The sequence below is a fragment of the Phasianus colchicus genome, chromosome 1 (genome assembly GCF_987193195.1).
Source record: "Phasianus colchicus chromosome 1, bPhaCol1.hap1.1, whole genome shotgun sequence".
In the NCBI taxonomy this organism is placed as follows: Eukaryota; Metazoa; Chordata; class Aves; order Galliformes; family Phasianidae; genus Phasianus; species Phasianus colchicus.
The window spans coordinates 177,799,185-177,819,484 of NC_143436.1; the positions used below are offsets into that span (position 1 = coordinate 177,799,185).

The window sequence follows — 20,300 nt, forward strand, 5'->3', positions numbered from 1 at the left end:
CTTCTAATAATTTTGTTCCATCCTGATCTGCAGCTTTGGGCAAAGACTGTGTTTATTGCAGTTTCAAAGCAAGATATTCTCACATAAAGCCAAAGTGCTGTCACCTGAAAATTACAACTTCATAGTTGTCCAATTGTATGTTGAACTTCACTATTATCTCCTATTATTTTTACAATTATTTATAGAAGAAAAATATCAAACTAAAAACCAGGAAAGGTTTTGATGACCTAAATTTAGGTTCCAGTAAAAAAAAAAAAAAAAAAAGCACCACCAACCACAAGTCAATACTGATACACAAGACAAACTATCAGAGTTGGACTCTATCAGTATAAGATAATGAAAGGCTTAATAAATTTAGTCATCTTCATGATATTCAGATAAGGTTGGACTTGATCAGCAAGTCAATATAATCTGGAATAAAAGCAGTAGTCTAAAAGAGGTGAACTTAAAAAAAAAGTGTTTTTGAAGTTGTGAGATTTCTGACCTTCCCTGCACTCATGAATGAACTTCATAGACACGCTTTTTAACTGCAATTGGAAAAATCACTACCAAAAGTCCACCTATTCAACACTTACCTTAATAAGAATCTAACACCACTGTGAGATAAAAGACCAAAAATGTTTAGCAGTGGTTTCTCATTTTTCATGAGCATTGGTTGCACGGATAAAAATTTATTTTCATGTATATCTGTTGATCTCACACATCATAATCTATTTTGTAGTTTCACTCTATCCTTTTCATGGTTCTTACCCAAAAATTCAGTGACCTTGCCCATGGTTATAAGATCTGAGGTTAAAGATTAGGAATCTTCAAATTCTATGAATTGATCTATGAATTTTAAAAGACCTTGTCTATCTGTAAGAAAAAAAAAAAAAATGTATTGGAAGCCCACATACCAATGGAGATGCTCTTGAATACAGTGTTTTCATTTATCTTTTCAAATTTGATTTCAGCATCAACTAGCTTTAGCACAATAGGAATAATATTCCAGCTAAGAGTAAGAGAGAGCGCTAATCCAAGAGAGCTCTAAAAATATGAAATTCAGTAACACTTCCATCAGCATAGAAGTAGTTCATTTTTTATTCTCTCAGAACTCAAATATCTTTTCCTAGAGCTACTGTGGTTATGGAAGTCTTTCATAGCCAAAGTTGGCTCAAATATATAAAGGTTACAAAGCCACATAAAGAAAAGTTTGTTTTTTGTTTTTCCCCAGCAAGCAGCTGGGAAAATAATTTACTAATGAGTCACCCTAATGTTCAGCATATTTAATTAGCGCCCTAAAGGAAAAGACAATTAATTCCTGGCTAAAAAAAAAAAACCCTAAAGATTAAAATAAAAAGTGGACCTTTTCCCACTTACTAATTCCTACTTTTTCATGCAATTTGACAATCCAGTAGTAAGATATCTTTTATTTTATGGCCACATAGCTTCCAAAAAACATTACTTGGGATACAGCATCTTTTTTCCTCTAGGAAAAAAAAAAAAATCAAAAACTATGAATTTCCTCTCTTGCCCTGCTGCAGTCAGGAGAAATAGCAGAAATTTTCTCTTTCGATGTAAAGGCTCTGACACATTCTGTATAAGCTATTTAATCTTTCATTTTCTTACATCTATCCCAATACTCCTTCCTTCACCCCATTATCTTTAATTGATCTGTTGTGAGCCAGATTTCAGATTTTGAGAAAGCAGTAAGTGAATTTCTCAAAACATTTCTGTGAACGTATAGCACAATCTGAGGTTGGAAGGCACCTCTGGGAATCTTCTGCAAACTGGTTAATGGTATACTCTGTCCCATTATCCAGATCATTAATGAAGATGTTAAGCAGTATTGACCGAGCATCATCCCTGGGGATTCCCTGCTACTGACTGGCATCCAGTTTGACTTTGAGATGCAGATCATGACTCTCTAAGCCCATCAGCTCAACCAGGTTTTGATTCACTTCCCTGTCCATTTACCTACTCTGTACTTCACTAAGTTTGTCCATGAGGATGCTACAAGTTGAAAACATTCCTAAAGTCAAGATAAACAACATCCAGAGCTCTTCCCTCATTCATCAGGCTAGCCTTTTTGTCCCAAAAGGTTTTCAAGTTGGTTAATTGTGATTTTACCTTCATAAACCCACGCTGACTACTCCCAATTCTCATCATGTCAAAACGGCTTCCAAGAAGATATGATCCATCATCAAGGTGAGAGCAGCTGGGATGTAGTTTCCCAGATCCTCCTTTTTGTCCTTCTTTAGATCGGAGTGACATTTCCTTCCCCCCCCACCCCACCCCTGAGGAACCTCCCCTGATTGCTATGACCTTTTGAAGAGTGGCCTTACAACAACTTGATTTTACAAAGCCGGTGATTTAAGGTATGTCTATAGGCTTTCCTAGGGTGAATTCAAAGATCTGAGAAGAATGCTTTCAACTTTTCTGGCCACAAGGCTGGTAGCATGGTAGCAACACATTGTATTTCTAGCTTCAAATCCGCATTTGTACATAACTGTACACTGACAGACTTTACTGAATGAAGCATTTTTTGTTTGTTTGTTTTACCTTGGAAACCGTTGTCAACAACAAGGCCCAAGAAGCAAAGTAAAATGGATTCTAGTTAGCAGAACTGGTCTTAAAAATGGTAAAGATCTTCAACATGTTTATTTCTCCTTTTTTTGAAAAGTCACTGATATGAGCATGGGATATTTGTTTTTGCAGTCTATTCTGATCATTTCCACTCTATTTAGTTACTGTTTTGAACTATGAGTCTAATATTAAAAAAAAAGGGAGAAAAAAACACTCAAAAAGGCAGGCAAGGAAGTAGTTGTGGCCACTATAAAGATCTGGACTAAGAAACACTAGATAATAGTATTTGAACTATAAAATATTCAAAATTATAGTAAATTACAATTCATTGGAAAACCTAAGTTGTTATAACCTAAGCAAGACAATATTCTGCCAGAAACATTCTTTCACATGCACAAAATGCTTGTGCATACCTTGGAATCAAAAACCTTGAAAAATGCAACAGATGACAACTGAAGTTGTGATTTTTTTTTTTTTTTACTCCTTTCAAAATAAATCACCAGTAAGTCAGTAAAATGCCATTTAAGAAGCAATGCCTAACCTGGTTATAGGTGAAAAGAGAGTGAAAGATCACACTGCATTAACTACTTTCTAATAACAGGTATAGCTTCTATCAGCTCTTTGTGCAAATGGTCTTAGTTTTGTGAGCACTAGAGCAGGACTGAAGGGCATTCCTGCATTTCTGAAGTAGTGCTTGAATACTGATTGAGGGTAACATCCTTTGATTCAAGAGCTCTAATGTAGAAAATGGTAAATTGACACAATAAAAGTTCCATATATTTCACTTTGCCTAAGGCATTTACTTAAGTGATTCACAACTAGAGCCTGGAAAGTGACTAAAATGTTGGCCTACAAAAAAACACATTGGCAGAGGCTTCTCCTCACTTACTGAAATAATATCTTCAGTATTCCTGCTGATCCCAAATCTGGCAATAGGCATTCTTGGGAAAAGCCCAATCTGAGGAAGCGAGCTTGCAACCAGCACTGTATTTTACCCACCTGAAAGCTCATTACCAAGAAGTGCTCATCCCAAAACAGCACTTGAGCTGAGTTGCAAGCTAGGAATACATTAAAAATGTTGCAGTATCATGTGCTATCTCTAGTATGCATATGGTCATGTAGATCATAATGCAATTCCAGACTAATCAGGACATTGATGTTATTGACAAAGCCTGACAGATTATCAGTACTTTGGCAAAAGACAGGAGGACAGTAATGGGAAGCAGAAATCCAACCTGTGTTACCGACATCCACACCTGGCTTGCCAAGTGGCAGTACATCCACTCACACCATGCACAGAATAATAGGCCAGACAACATAGTCCAAAGGTCTGCCAACAAAAAGTGCCTTGTAACAGCACCTCAGCTGCAGAACTTTAAGGAAGAGCTGTAAGATTCTTTTTTTTTTTTTTTTTTGCTTTCAGCATTGCAGTACCAGGTGAGTACATTAAATATTTTTGGTGAAAATCAAGTTAAATCACAGCTTAATCTTACTGTCATCATACAAAACCAATGGAGAAGTGCTCATCTCTTAGCCAAGACTGGTCCCAACCCTTTGGGCAGGCCTACCACACAAAAATGTTAAATAAATGATGCATTTTCCAACATTAGCATAAAAGTTGCTGTAACACACAAAGGGACCTCTATTTTGAGCCCAGTACTCCAAGTCTTCCAAGCACGCTGCAGAGACCATCCTCTCCTAATGTTGCTGAGGATGCAGATTGATGAAAACAGATTTATGGCCAGTTCTCTACTTATGCTTATTTTTAGTGTAGAATAAGCTCCTAAAGTACAGGAAGAAGTCTGATAGTTGGATAAAATGAAGTAGAACAAAGACAAGGAAAAGTAGTCAGCAAAATGCTGTATGTTTCAAGCACGCTTGATAACTAAATTCAAAATATTAAAACTATAATTCATCCACTTTGTGGTAATTATGTGAAGTGTTCTTATTTCCTTCCTGCTACAGAGTATGAACAAACAATCTGTTTTCAATTGCTTGCAGTCATAAAATTAAAAAAAGCTAAAGAATATGCAAGTCAAATATGAAATTTTGAAAGGAATGACACTTATTTGTTGAGAAATTTTATGGTATGTTTCAAAGACATGAAAAAACTACTTGGCACAGCACTACTCAAAGATAATCAGCATCTTGCTTGCTTATAGAAATGCTGAACTGGCTTTCATATAAGTAGTAAAAAAGAAGAAACTGAAGACAGTTAAGTTATTGCTAAGGTCTGCATTCATTCACTTTGTAAAAAACAAATAAGGACTAAAAAGAGCAGATTAAATGCCTTCCTGTAGTTACTATTTCATACAGAATATACTCACTTTATACAAATATCATACGAATTAAGCCTCTCCAGTTCCTCTGCTATGAAGACATTTCACAATCTAAGCTCATGTGGTTTCAATAATCATTGAATTTCACTGTCTGTTTTGTGGATGCTAGCAAGAACATTGCTCTATGCTATGTTTTCTTTCTGGTTACAAAAATCAGATCTCAAAAAACCTTCAAAACTTGACCTATCTAATGCTAACTTCAATAACGCATCTTAAAAAACACTACAAAATTGCACTTCAGAGACCAATTTCTCAAGACACTAACCTTAATCTTCAAAAAAATCCTTACCCTGTAATATAGATGTAGCAAAGGACAGATTTTTCTAAAGTACTATATTCTCTAGCTCCCTACCACAGTCAAACATCACTCAGAGCTAACATGTGAAATGAATATAAGCACGTAACCTGGTCAACTCTGTGTCAGTATGTGTATACGTTCAGATATAAATCTACCACTTAAAAGACAGTTTATCCAGTCACTCTGTCAGGAAGTGAAACTGGTGACTAACATTCCTGAAGGCTAATATTACAGGAACAGAAACATCTCAGAATAAGCATTAACTTAGATGATTTTGCTTTGCATCGGAATGTGCACGCTATTAAAGTCTCAACTTACAAGCATTAACCATGCACCAAAACGCCCCTGTTTTGCTAAGACAGAATTTAGGAAGAACCCTTTACCTTACTCAAGTTATTTCCAGGAAACTGAAAATATGAAGAAAGTATCTGACGTACAATTCTGTTTTTTGCTGCTGCATGGAATACATGCCATCTATATTCCACAAATTTTCTACTAGTCACACACCTCAAACTGAACATTTTGTAAACAACAATCCAGAACCCAAAAGTCTCCCTAAGAAGAACACTGCATGCAGCCCCTGCACAGCTTTTGTATGCTTCCTCACCAACATGGCTTGACAAGATTCCAGTTAAATGACCTCTCAGTCTCTGCCTCAAGCTTTTGCCTTCTCCTTAGGCTACCAGAAGATACTCTGTTGTGATGGTGGTTTTCTGCTGGAAAAGAAACTACTTGCTGGACAAGAAACTACTTGCTGGACTGAGACCACCAACTCATTTCACATAGGTCAGAAAATGAGATGGTACTTGTTTTGGCTGTTGCCAACAAGCTGTATTTGAGCTACAGACCTAGATGTGAAAGGCTCTGTAATAAATTGCCAATCTCCTGAGCCATCCAGTTAACAACATGCATTATTTTTTCCACACAATTACATGAATACTTTTATACTTAAGTTCATAAATTTTCTGAAGCCTTATAAAATAAAACACCAGAAAATTCAGATTCTTCATGACAGGTCATTTGTTTTCCATATACCTCAAAAATTGAAGAGTACTGTTGTAGGCATGTAGTAAGGACAAGACATTACATTCTGGTTTAAAACCAGATGTCTGTGCAGTAACATACTATATATTCTTATATTACTTTTTGCTCCACTATTTCATGGAATGATGACTAAACCATCACAAGATTTCTTTTTTCCCCCCCTCAGTGCTGAACCTTTTGTTCGGTTTCTAAAACCAGGATCAAATTAGAAATATTCATGCAACACTGTTGTAAGAAAACAAAGCTTCCTTGTTCTTCAGTTCTGAAAACATCATTATTTTTTCAAATACAGATGTTTTACTATTAGTTTAAAGAGACTAGCATACTACAGAAGCATTTATTAGGCACAAAAACAGAAGACAAATAACTAGTCATTGACCAGATTTCAAGGAACACTATTAAAGCTATTTCAAAACAAAAATTTCAAAAAACAAAAATTGATTCTACCAATTCCTGAGGAGCAATACGGAAGGCACCAAGCATAGAATAGCACTGTTAATATCTACTCATGGGAATGACAGGTGAAACTCATTATGCTTTCATGTATTAATGAAATTTCAGTAATTAGAAGTCTCACATATCATATTATATTGAAGAAGGCTATAATACATAAGAGGTATGGACAACTGGGTCAGGAAAACAACCAGACTTCAAAATTATAGAACACTGTCATATGCCAAAACAAAACTATGGGCACATTTTAGAAGCAAATATTTAAGAATTGGCAGGATTTACTCATTTAAAACATTTAATGGAATCTGTTGGTTAAGGAATACTAGTTCAAGTTCAAATGCTTTCCTTACATTGCAGTTAGGATAAACATTAAGTCTTCAGAAGTTAGTATGGCTGTATTTCTGATATAAATACTCTAAGAAGCTAACTCTTGAATGCCATTAACTTTAGTGAAACTGACAGTGTTAGGAAGGTAGCTTTTCCATTTAATCTTCATTTCAGCAGCTCCTGTAGTCAACCATCTTCTCTCACACCTACCCGCATGCACTATAAACTATTTCTCAGGCCTGCAGTCATACTACCAGAGGCACATTCTGTATTTTAACATGCCTGTTATTTAAATTAACAGTCAAAAGTAGTTTATTTAGAAAAAAGTAAACCAGCCGTCTGATACGCTTCACTTCCATAAGCTTATTACAACATAGCAGGCTTTGAAAATTTGCACACAGGGCTGGCTGACTGCTGAATAAAAATATTCATTTTATTTTTAATTAAGGGCCACTTGCCCTTAGCACAGAAGTTTGTTTCCCCAAAAAATAAAAATAAAAAATCCTTGCCCTTAGTCATCCCAATACTAAACCCACTGCAGATCAACTTACCAAATCCCTGTGCAACACCCAGTTAGCATGCAGGTAGTGAATACCATCTAGGATCTGATATAACAGTGACTTCACCATTCCCCGAGGTAACTGAACTGGTTTCTTGTTTGCTTTAGAAGCCCTGTGAAACTTGATTATATGCTGTAAAGAGGAAAGAAATCAGAATTTTAAAAAGTAAATTTTCTTTTAAACTGCAGCATTACAGAAAAATATTGCCAGCCAATTCCTTACATAGATGACAGTTCCTTGCAAGCTTTCATCATTCATTTTCCAAATTAAAAACATGTACCCTTACGCACTAGGAAATGAGTACTATATGAAATAAGATTAACACCATCTCTCAAAAATGAAATCATCAATGCAAATTGCCTTGCACTGATCTTTTGTAGGTCTGAAGTTTCTGGAGAATATTTTTATTTGAGGCTGATATCTCTACGTATCACTGCATAGAATTAAAATTAAATTACTTAACTTCTGTATCATTTTACTTTACATTTTCTCTTACAGTCATAACACTAACATTCAAGATTTAAAGCCAGGTTCTTTGAAACTATATGAGGAGTTTCTAACTTTTAATTTAAACAAGGAATTAATCTGAGCTTAGTCCGTACTCTTAAAAAACATCATACAAAAGAGTTTTTGCTGACTGAACAAAACTACAGGTTTGTCTATCTCAATATCAGTCACCAGGCTACACATAGAAAAACCTTCAACAATTGTCTGCATACACAGGCAACAACGTCTAGCAACAAGAAAGAGTACAAAAACCTATGTTGTCCTAACACTCAAATCCCAGATTTGAGTTAATGGCTTTATGCCATAGCACAAGGTGTGTCAGTCTTGGTAACCATTACCTTATTTCTGTCCTTTTGAGAGAGGGGTAATTTCTAGAACAAACACTTGCTGTGATGGCTTACACTCATGTGATAATCAGAACAGACTTAACCCCACCCTCACCCAACCAAAACTTGGCTTCAAACTGCTGCCACATGTTCTTCCTACTGTGAGGAGGAAGGTTCTCCTCACTCTGTTCCTCAAGTTCCAGATGCCCCCTGGGTACCTGACTACTCAACCCCCCAGGTAGTTTCTCCCCTAACACAGTATCCTTTCCCCAGTCTCATTATAGCAAACTGCTGCACTAGCTGTGCTCAGCACATACGTGAAATTTCAGAAGATGATTGAGAAAAAGCTCTTTCTACTGTAACATATGGATGATGTCCCCATTCTGTGCACTGCTGTTAGTCTGACATCTTTTAATCATAGATGACATGCAGGGTAGATAAAACTCCATACTACCCTATTTGCTCAATGTTTACTATTTTTTCAAGGCAATCCACCTGTATAATCAATTACACTTTCCCACACACATCATTTTAGCTGTAGCAAAGGATTATATCTGCATTTAACTAGATTTTTAGCTACTGAGAGCTGAATGCAGATTTTTGTCTTCTTAAAGAGCTCACAAGCTAGCTATATCATGTGGTTGCCCAACATTTTCCATTGCTTTTCCTTTGGTACTGAAAAAGTTTCCAACAAACACTGAGAGTAAGAGACTATACTGTTTTTAAACCAATGCCTCTTCCCTGACCTTGCCCCTTTTCTGCAAATAAAACTGACTGTTATCTACAAGTAATTCACCTTACCCAGAGGTCATGCTCAGCATAGTCAAAGAGAAGCCACACTTTCCTGTCAGCATGAGAAAGAAACACCTTTTGCAGAGAAATGACATTCGGATGCTTGAGCTCCCGCAGCAACTGCAAAATAAACAAAGACCATAACAGTTATATCCACACATCCAGAGCTGTGGAAGGGCTAGAAAAATGAAGAGTAATAATAGCATTCGCTATGTATTCTACAATACAAACAACAAAGATAAAACTGAAAGAAAATAGCATTTTTTCCCCTTTTTCTTTTTTTTTTTTTTTTAATGACAGAATCAGTCATTAGTTTGAAACCAAAGCCAAACACACATTTTGTAACCCCCTTAGAGCAAACACTTCCTATTCATTTCCTTTAAAGCTCAGTAAATCTCGCTATTATCCAGGATCACAATGCTCCCTGAACAGCCAGCTGTGGCAGCTGCCCTTTCCCATAGGCTCTAATCTTTGATACAGCCATTTGGGGTATCCAATTTTCTCCTGATTCCAAATTATCTTGGAAACCCTGCATTTTGGTTGCAGTCATTCCAGGCAGAAGCTCATGATTCATGGAGCTCCTATCAATGCAGTCAGCTAAACGAAGCTGTGGTTCACAGGATGGAGTCAGCTGATGTAAAAGGTCAGCTCTACCAAAAGAAGGCAGCCCGGCTCCCTCCCACAACATACGCCATCTATGGCACTCACAGAAACCATCCATCAAAATAGTTCACCAGTTCAGAAGAAAATTAACCCAGACACACAAAGGTGGCAATTTTCTGCTGAGTTACGGAGCTGCAATGACTCGTGGCACTAACAGCAGACCCAGCAGCAGCAAAAGGACAGAACACAGCTTGGAGCAAGGACTTTCAGCAGCAGCAGGCCATCAAATCAGCTCAGCTGCCGCAAGCTTAATCATCTCCAAAAGGAAAACATAATGGACAGCACAAGAACTGAATGCAGAGAGGATGAGTCTGAGCCTTATCACTCATGTTACACTTTACTGTACTCACACAATTGCTGAAACAAAGAAACTTCTCACAAGTCCCTAAGCAAGCTATTCTCAAGCATGGATACACAAGGTTGGAGGAACTCTTTGTCAGCTTACAGATGATGAATGGAACAGTTAAGTCTGCTGGAAATTATGACATTTTAAATAAGAGTGGCTAGCTTTTTTTTCTTTTCTTAAAGCCAAGGACAATTCAAACAAGTCCTTGAGTATAAAAGAGAAAATTAGTATTTTATTTCTGAGACTGAATCTAATAGGTGAATTTTGATTTATTAGACAATAGAGGAAAATAAAATAATTAGTTCCTTTCCACTGATACTTCAGTTTCACGTTAACATTTTAGCTGCTATTTAGAAAGTAGAAGGGCTGTCCTAAAAGTAATGCCTCTTATTGTATGATGTTGACTCATGACATCAGAGGTGGATGTTGGTAGTGTGGCAATAGAGGCAGAACCTGCTTGCCAATGTTCTGCACACAGGAGAGCTGTACAGTTACAGTACACTAAACTTCTTAACACATTTAAAAGCATTCCATAGAGGAATTTTAAGGCAAGATCTGAAAAAACAAGTGTGGAATTCTGTAAATGTCTATGATCCCTACATAGCATAAGAATTGAGGTGGAGGGAGAACACCACAAAAACACTGTTTTTTGTCTGTTTGTTTTTGTCTGTTATGGGTGGGAGTCATTGGTATTGGGTTGAGCCTAGCCAGCAGCTAAGCTCCCAAGAAGGAAGAGGAAGAGCACAGGTGAGAATACTTTTGGGTCAAGATAAAAACAGTTTAATAAGTGAGGGACTGGGGAAAAGAAAGTAATCTAAAAGCACTACCTCATCTCCATCCATAAGCAGACTGATGCCTTCCAGCAATGGTGACCTACCCCAAATCCATTTCCCCTCAGTTTTTAATGCCAAGAATGATGTTATAAGGCATAGACTATCCCTGTGGCCAATCTGGCTCAGCAGTCCCTGCTGTGACCCCTCCCAGCTTCTTGCCAACCCTCAGCCTTCTCACTGTGGGGGCAAAGTAAGAAAAAGTCAATGCACTGGTATGTTATCAACACTATTTTAGTCACAAATCTAAAACACAACACGTGCTGTTATGAGGAAAATGAATTCCATCTCATCCAGACCCACTACAGCATCAAAGACCAAAGCTAGGAGCCAGCCTCTTAGAAGGGAATGAGGTTAGAAGGTTCAAGAATGCATTATTCCAGTCCTTATAGCCAGAAGAACTTTTTGTTCATTCAGTATAAATTCATGGTGCTAGCCCCAATTTATGCCATTTTGATGAACTGACTGTAACCAGAATATTTCATGACAGTGCATAATTATATGTCCCAGACCAAAATCTAACCATATCTCCTACAGTCTGATGATACTTGTACCAGCAGTCCAACTCTTCACACCCATACAACTCCTGGATGAAAGAGAAGACAATAGTCAGGGCTCCAGAAAGTAATCAATACCCTTCACTTCACCTTCTGTTCCATTTTAAGCCCATATGACTCCTTGTTCTCCATGTAACAAAAATCATCAGCTTTAAAAACCCATCCTCTTCACATCAAATGTGATCCATCTTAAAGAACACAAAGAGAATCTATCATCAAAGCTGGACCAGAACACAATGCAGAGATGAGAAACCTCCAGTAACCCAGCAGAATGGTGCCCTGTCTGCGCAGCCAAGCAATATAAACATAAACCTCCTTCGTTCATGCCAGGAATAGCCAATACTGTGGATTATTAAATTCACAGCATTCTTCCTGATCTGCTATGTGCCAAGCTGCTTCTTTCCCACTTCCAAATTCAGCCAGAGGCAAGCTGCAAGTAGCAGAGGGTATATTTCCAAAATGTGCACACATACAGACCTGGACATGTAAACACACGAAGTACAGATATGACCAGTCACCAATAACAAAGGCAAAAGAACAGCACCTCCTTTGCAGGCACACACTTAGACACAAAACTTCACCACCTTACTGAGCAACAAAGCCACAGAGAAGCAAGGAGCCAATGCCCAGCCTGCTCACATGGAATCAGATACTTATCTCCCCTTCCCACTTCCACATGCTTATTTCTCCCAAACCCACCTTGATCTCAACCCTTCCTGCCTTTTACCCTTTCCCTGATCATCCCACAGTAAGTTCTACACAGCCTCAGCATCTCTCCTAAATACAGGAGAATGCAGAGGTGTTACTGAGTAATACTTGAGGCCATCTTACTTTCACTCTCATCAGTTAGTTACAAAGCCCTCACTGAATCTAGTCAAGGATAAGCCTGAGAGCCTATCATCATCAGTGCTTTAAGAATTCTGGCTTTTGTTACTGCCATTGATACAGGCTGTTTATGATTCATGCATCTGTGTTCTCGGTATTATCATTCCTGCTGGCTTTTTATCCTTGTCTTTTATGCTGAATAGCTGTTAACCACATATTCTTACAGCCTGCTTTAAAAGCTGATGCATTTGGTCAAAGCAAGACAGCCACGAGCATCTCAGTGAACAGGATGGCTAATGCACATCAGCAAAACCATCGGAATGAGGAAATGATTGCTGCAGTGATGACAGATGATCCCTGAATCACTGTCTTGGAAAGGCTGAAATGCTCCAGGACAAAGATAACAGAGCAATAAATGCAGACACTGTCTGCAGGACAGAAGAGCTCATTCATCACGTGGGCTGTAAGCAGCGTTTCCAGCAACCTCGCTGTCCATGAACCAGGCCTCTCCAGCACAAATGGCATGTGCCTTTCCCACTTGCCTCATGTCTAGCAGCTGACAGAGATCAATGAAGAAAAAACAGACTGCAAGACACAGAGTATGCAACCAGCAAGATGTTGCTTCTTGGCCTAAGGACTCTGATACCCTGGTAAAGTTCTACAGAAAACAGAGAAAGTAGACAAAAATTGTTCATCCAGTTCTCAGCAAATGACTGTCCTTTTCACCTGCAATTAATACGATAATTCAAGATGGTTTCCACAGGCAGAAAGATTTTACTTAGGTCAGAAAGGGAAAACCTGGCTCACTTTCAAAGAAATACAAATCTGCAGCTGATAAAGATGATGATACATCCTGTTTGACTTCAGTGACGTAACCTTATGTCTGTCCCATATGGGCTTGCCCTTGTTTTCATAAACATTGTTCAAGACACAGCAAGAGAACCAACATTCCTAATAGCAAATCTTGGGTTCATACTGAGGTTCCTCTATCTTTCTCTTCAGATGCAGAAATACCCCACACGCCCATGGGCGGCTGAGGGACAGAAAGTGAGCATTCTCACAAAATGCCAAGAGAAAAAAAAAGGCACATTGCTGATTTAACTTTTGTGATTTCCAAAATAATTGAGTCTTCTACAATCACACATACAAGGCAATATTTGCCAGCATCTCTCATGTCCAAGCACATTCAAACTATTAGAAGTTACTGAGATGTTCAGGGTCTGCTAGAACTAAGGAAGTAGATGAAGAATCCCAATGACATGGGCTCACCAAGCTCAGCAGATTCTGCTGTTCACAGAAAATGTTTACTCCTCAGGAGTCCACTTTTAACATTTAATTGGTATTTTATTCCACTTTCGCAGAACTAAAGCTATTACTATCTTCCCTTTATACAGAATCTCTCAATCATATTGCTTGTATACATACCATACTATTAAATTACAGCACGTGAGAGTCATTAGACTGGTCGAAGGGAGTCAAATCAAAGGTGTTTTCCAGCCTGTTATCACACAGAAGAGTTGCCAAGAAAACCACTACTTGTCTTCTAAAACGAGGACTGTGCTTGCCAAAATAGCACTGTATTTATTTTTCTGTATTTGCTTTTGTGGGAGACTGCTTTCACTGCTAATGTGGAAGGACAACAGTCACCCCATTAACTGAGGAACCTGCTTCCTCCACTGAGGCTGTACTGGGCCCTCAGCCTCCTACCCTAGGGACAGAAATCAATCTCTCTTTTGTCTACACTCAGACGTGACCATCAGATTGCAAGCCTGCATTGCATTCAAGCCACCCTGTAGGTTCCTGTCACTTCCTCCGAGTTGAACTGAGCAATGCTATGATTGAAGGAGGGTTCATTTCAGCTTCTTCACACAATGGAAAGCCAACAAAACTTTCCATTGGGTGAAAATGAACTAAACGTATCACACTACAAAATCCTAAGAACGACCCGATATCTCCAACTGCAACTATCTTGATACTATACTCAGTCACAACTAGCATCCTTAGCAAAACCCCTTAATTTTACCTCCTAATTAGTTTATGTAAAAGAAACAACAACAAAACCTCTTATTTCAACAGGACAAGAGATTAGCTAGAACAATGTGTAGAAATTCTCAAACTTCAGGAAGTACTGAATTATAGAATGGCCTGTGTTGAAAAGGACCACAAAGACCATCGAGTCTCAACCCCCCCCTGCTATATGCAGGGTCACCAACCACCAGACCAGGCTGCCCAGAGCCACATCCAGCCTGGGGCATCCACAACCTCCTTGGGCAACCTGTTCCTGTGTGTCACTGCTCTCTGAAGAGTGTTTCAGACACACATGCAGGGTTAAGCTCATTCTATAACCACCCAGGCAGCCATTTCAGCTCTGGTCCCTGTTCTAGTCACAGCTCTTACTTTTAACTGATGTTGTTCAATAACTATTTTACTTTCAGATGATTTGACACTGTCAGACATCAGCTTGGATGTCTGCCTCAAATAGATGACTTAGAAAAGCTTCTCCCTACGAAGCTCCTGTTTTTCTGATGTGTTTTTTGTTTTGTTTTTTTACAATATTATTTTACAGAAATGGGGGAAATATGTTTAATGATATTCTAAAAAAAAAAAAATGAATAAAGAATTTGGAGGAAATGGGGTAATTTGCTTCTTAGTTCTCCAAAACAACATCACAAGAATAGTAAGGAAAAATAGATAAATAAACCGAACACTGAATTCCATGATGAATTATTAAATCAACTGCAGGAAAATCTGATCACATCAGCACGTCAAATCCCAAATGGAAAACAAAGCAGAGCCAACAGGTACTGAAGAAATACTGCTTCAGGTTACTCAACTTTCTATCACCATAATCACTTCTGAGCTCCACTTCTTTGGTCTTGATGTCCACTTCCACTATGATTTTGGGGCCTTCAGAGCATGCTCTGATTGTTCTGGGCCAAAAAGAATTAGTATCTCTTTAAGAAATAATTGAAGTAGTAATGCAAAAGTCAGATCAAATAAGTCATTTAAACCACTGACTCCAATCACATCTTTAAATTCTGCTTTTAATCTGCCCAAGGCAAGCAGTAAACTTTAACTGAAAAACAGCCATTCACTGACAGCAAGTAAAACAGGTGCACACATTTCCATGACATTTCTATTTATCTTATATCTCCATGATAAAAAATATAGGACCCATAGTAGAATAACATGATTCAGCAAATAAAAACATGCACTCAATCAATACTTTTAATAAGTCTGTTAGCTAGTAGAAAGAACTGTTACTTACTGCTATTTCTCTGCAGGCAGACATAGAAATTCCAGTACCTTCTATTTGCTTTAAAGCGTAATCTTTATCATCTTTCCTGTGAAAGAAGAAAAGAAATTTGTTTTAAAAATAGCACTGTGAATTCAATGAGAGCTCTTTACCACCATGTCCATCAAAGAGATTTTTCACAGGGCTCAAAGACAACCCACTGCTCACATCAACCTTTCTAAACAGAAAAGAGGAAAAAGTAGGAGATTAATGGACAAAATACGAACATGGTTAATGGGAAGAAAGAATGGAATGAAACCATAAGTGGGCGAGAACAGATTTCAGTAAGAGGGCAATTACACTGAATCAGAAAGATAAAAGAGGGGGGACGTACAAGAGCTGACACAGGAAAAAAGGAGCAAGGAGGACAAAGACAGAAGGCATTAAAATGCTTCTATACGATAAAAATTTAAAACTTACTGTCCTGGAAAACAGATCGAGCCAATACTGTGCAAAAACTCATTCACACATCCAAAACAATAAAAAACACCCAAATATAGAGCAATTCTCTATTTTTCACCTCATAGAAATATTAGTAGTGTGAAGCCTGAAAACAAGAAACTTTCACTATTAAGCATACAATTAAACCGTGTGCCTAACGATGACACTGTTCTAAGAATGAAAAGCATAAGCAGACTTATGGTCTAAATGGTCATAAATGAGACATTTATGGTGGAAAGGAGATTCACAGAGCACTCCAGGCAGCTGGCACAGGGTTTTCCTATGCTGCTGATGAACGGTGAAATGATTTTGAGCTAGAAAAACTTCCCTCTGTCTTTTCTATCTCCCTTAGCTGGCAATGGCTTGCAGTCACTATTGGATATAAATATGAAGCAAAATGGATTGGACAGGAAGTTATTCTCATTGTTCTATTCACTTATACAACCTATTTTCAAGGTATTTGGAGGGATCGGTATTGCATGAGAAGTGCTACCACACAACTGCTGCTCATACAAGCACTACCAGGGACAGGACATGGCACAGGACTGCTCAAGACTGAAGGTGTCTGCCATCGACCTGCCTGCTTTGATTTCATGGCAACAGGAGAACTCAGTATAGAAAGAAGTGCTGCCCTACAAACAGTGTTACAAGCACTTCTGGTAGCATTGACTGCTGCCTTATACTTAGGATTGTGGACCTCTATTTTTAACTGATTAATTTTTTGCCAAATTAAAAGTCTAGATTAAAATTTTCCATAACAGATGGTACTTTCTCTGGGAATTCTTAGAAAAAAATAACTTCAGCTGTTTCCTAGAACAAAACTGGAAAAAAACCACTTTCACTTGTTCATGCTGAGTGTTCTACAATTATCACTTTAAGGGGGCGGGGGGGGCAGTTAACATTGCACCCTCTTTCTCCTCGCAAGAACATACATTGGATGAAATAAGTTGGGAAAAATAAGATTTTTCAAATTGAAGGACAGTTTCAGACCTGAGCTCTGAGGTGCTGTGCCCAGCCATGCAGCACTCTGTGGCTATGTGCCCTTCACCACTTGCTCCTCTGCTCATCCCAGCTTCTAAAATGCTGCACTCTGCTACTGGGAGCCAGCAGCCTCTGCCCTGTCCCCTACTACTCAAATGTTTCAGAGGAACATAGGCATAGGTCAATACATTGGAAGGAAGGGAAGCCATCCAGAGGGACCTGGACAGGCCAGAGAAGTGGGCCCATGAAAACCTAATGAGGTTCAATAAGGCCAAGTGCAGGGTGCTGCATCTGGGTCAGATCAATCCCAGGTACTGATACAGACTGGGGGAAAAACTCCTTGAGAGCAGCCCTGCAGAGAAGGACTTGGGGGTCCTGGTGGACAAGAAGCTGGACATGCAGTGTGCATTTGCAGCCTGGAAGGCCAACTGTGTTCTGGGCTGCCTTAAAAAAGGGGTGGCCAGCAGGGAGAGGGAGGTGATTGTCCCCCTCTACTCAGCTCTTGTGAGGCCCCACCTGCAGTACTGCGTCCAGGCCTGGGGCCCCCAGTACAAGAAGGACGTGGAGCCCTTGGAGTGGGTCCAGAGGAGGGCACTAAGATGATCAGAGGGCTGGAGCACCTCTCCTGTGAGGAAAGGTTGGGGGAGCTGGACTTGTTTAGCTTGGAGAAGAGAAGGCTCTGGGGAGATCTCATTGTGGCCTTCCTGTACTTGAAGAGAGCACATAAACAGCAGGGGGAATGCCTGTTCACAAGGGCAGATAGTGACAGGACAAAGGGGAATGGTTTTAAACTGAGACAGGGAGGTTTAGGTTAGACATTAGAGGAAGTTTTTCCACCCAGAGAACAGTGACACACTGAACAGGTTGCCCAAGGAGGTTGTGGATGCACCAGCTATTTATCAGCTTGCATTTTAAGGGCACAGAAAGACTCAAACATAATTTACCTACAGTTCTAACAGAAGGATCACGTTGGGAAAATCTGACCGTTTTCTCAGTTGCCTGAGTAAGACTTCAAGTCAGTCCAAGCAGATCCTCCACAGCACAGCATGCTTAGAAAGGACGGTGAATCTGCACAACTATATCCCAATCATATATTCTTGTGTTTAAGTAGGCTGGCATCTTCAGCACAGGAATACTCCTTATTAGTAACAGTTGTCAAGTGACAAGAATAAGGGAACTTCCTTAGTACACCACTGCTGGGGAGCTTTTACTCAGGGGGCAATGAGGCACTGGCACAGCTGCCCAGAGAGCTGTGGGTGCCCCATCCCTGCCTCTGAATTACTATAATACTTTCCCCAACTACAAAAAAAAAAAATCTAACTGAACTGGTAAATACAATGGAACCTAAAGAAATAATCAATCTGAAGAGAATACAACAAAAAGCAGCAAAGAGTAGGAACAGATGCCTGCCAAATGCAAGCACTGCATAGCTCTAGTACTGTAATGCCTGGTATTTTTACCATTTGTTAGAAAGAATAATTAAAGCATATATAAGCATATATCCTACACCTGGAAGAAAAGGGGGCTTGTTACCCAAAAAATACCTTAAATAAACATCAATTTTAGTGTTATTTCATTTCATATAATGCACGTTGTACAAATGTACTGATACTGCACTAAAGGATATCCCAAATGCTGATCATGAGATCAGTTAAAAAGTGAGTAATAAAAATAGAAGAACTAAAGCCTTAAAAAAAATCAATGGTTGTTATTCCAAATTTACATTACTATTAAAAAGGTCAGAAATTTGAAATTAGCTAGTCATAACTTAAGAACAGTTCTTTAAAAATAAGGAAACATTTGTCAGCAGCTAAACATCTGAGGGAAACAGCTTCTACTGTCTTAAAACTATCAAAGGGAACTTTAAATGCAGCATCTATTCAGTAGAAAATTAATGAACCCAGTAATTGTTTATGTTTCTTATTCCCGAAAGAATATGAAAATCCTGATAATTAAAGAATACTAATAAAACATAGGATTAAAAGAAAATCTGTTTCATTCTACCTTTGAGAATTCCATTAATATCAATAGTAATCAAAATAAAAAATCGTAAGTACAGCTGTCATAGTATTGTTAAAGTGACTCAGCCTCAGCAGCATTAATCCAAATTCCACTGAATGCATTATCATAGAATCTTTTGAGTGAGAAGGGATCCTTAAAGGCCACCCCAGTCCAACTTCCTGCAGTGAGCAGAGAAACCTACAGCTGCATCAGGAGCTCAGAGCCCTGTCCAGCCTGACCTTGAATGTTTCCAGGGATAGGGCATCCACCACCTCTCCTGGCAACCAGTGTCTCACCACCCTTACTGTAAAAAACTCCTTCCTTATATCCTCTCTAAATCTCCCTACTTTTAATTTTCCCTGAAATAATTTTCCCTTATCCTATCACAACAAGCTCTGCTGAAGTCTGTTCTCTTCCTTCTTACAGCCCTCCTTCATATACTGAAAGGCTGCTCTCAGGTCTCCCCACAGTCTTCTCTTTTCCAGGCTGAACAGCCCCAGCTCTCTCAGCCTGTCCTCGTAGGGAGGATGTTTTTGTCTCTCTCCTCTGGACACGCTCCAACAGGTATGTGCCACTCCTGTACTGAAGACTCCACACATGGATGTAGTACTTCAAGTGAAGTCTCACAGTGCAGAGCAGAGGGGCAGGATCACTCCCTTGCCCTGCTGGCCATGCTGCTTTGGATGCAGCCCAGGATACAGTTGGCTTTCTGGGCTGTGAAGGTACACTGCTGGCTCACATCCAGCCTACCATCCAGCAGTACCCCCCCAGGTCCATTTTGGCAGGTCTGCACTCCATTCTTACGTGCCCCAGGCTTCTACTGACAGTGCCCTTGGTTTTCACAGTTGAAAGTGAATTTGTGCTACAGACATCTTAGCTTTGAACTGCTTATCAGATGAATGTCAAGTAACACTGAACCTGTAACTGTGCAATCAGCAGAATGTCCTCATTATTATCAGTAAAACATGGACAGGAACTTTCATACATGCTAGAAAGCTATGCAAGAAATATTAAGTGCTCCCCTACCCATTAGAACTTCAAAGAAGGGCATGGATGAATGAGAGGTTTTATTATACTGATAAACATCAAAATGGAATTTGATAGCAAAGATTTAATTTACTACCAAGGAAGAAAGAGATAACATGAAATT

The 20,300-nt window shown here is 38.9% G+C and overlaps 1 protein-coding gene across 4 annotated transcripts in view; it reads right to left on the reverse strand.

Annotated features, from left to right (window-relative positions):
• CDK8 (cyclin dependent kinase 8) overlaps positions 1 to 20,300 on the reverse strand; it is a 65,516-nt gene that overhangs the window by 31,309 nt on the left and 13,907 nt on the right. For 3 of the 4 annotated variants that reach the window (XM_031615854.2, XM_031615853.2, XM_031615855.2), the window contains exons 2-4: positions 15,701 to 15,776; positions 9,221 to 9,331; positions 7,578 to 7,718 (exon numbers count right to left, since the gene is read on the reverse strand). In XM_031615854.2, the coding sequence (XP_031471714.1) occupies positions 7,578 to 7,718; positions 9,221 to 9,331; positions 15,701 to 15,776 (328 nt within the window). Of the gene's footprint in view, positions 1 to 7,577; positions 7,719 to 9,220; positions 9,332 to 15,700; positions 15,777 to 20,300 lie in introns of those variants that run through there. The other variant, XM_031615856.2, reaches the window with a different exon arrangement.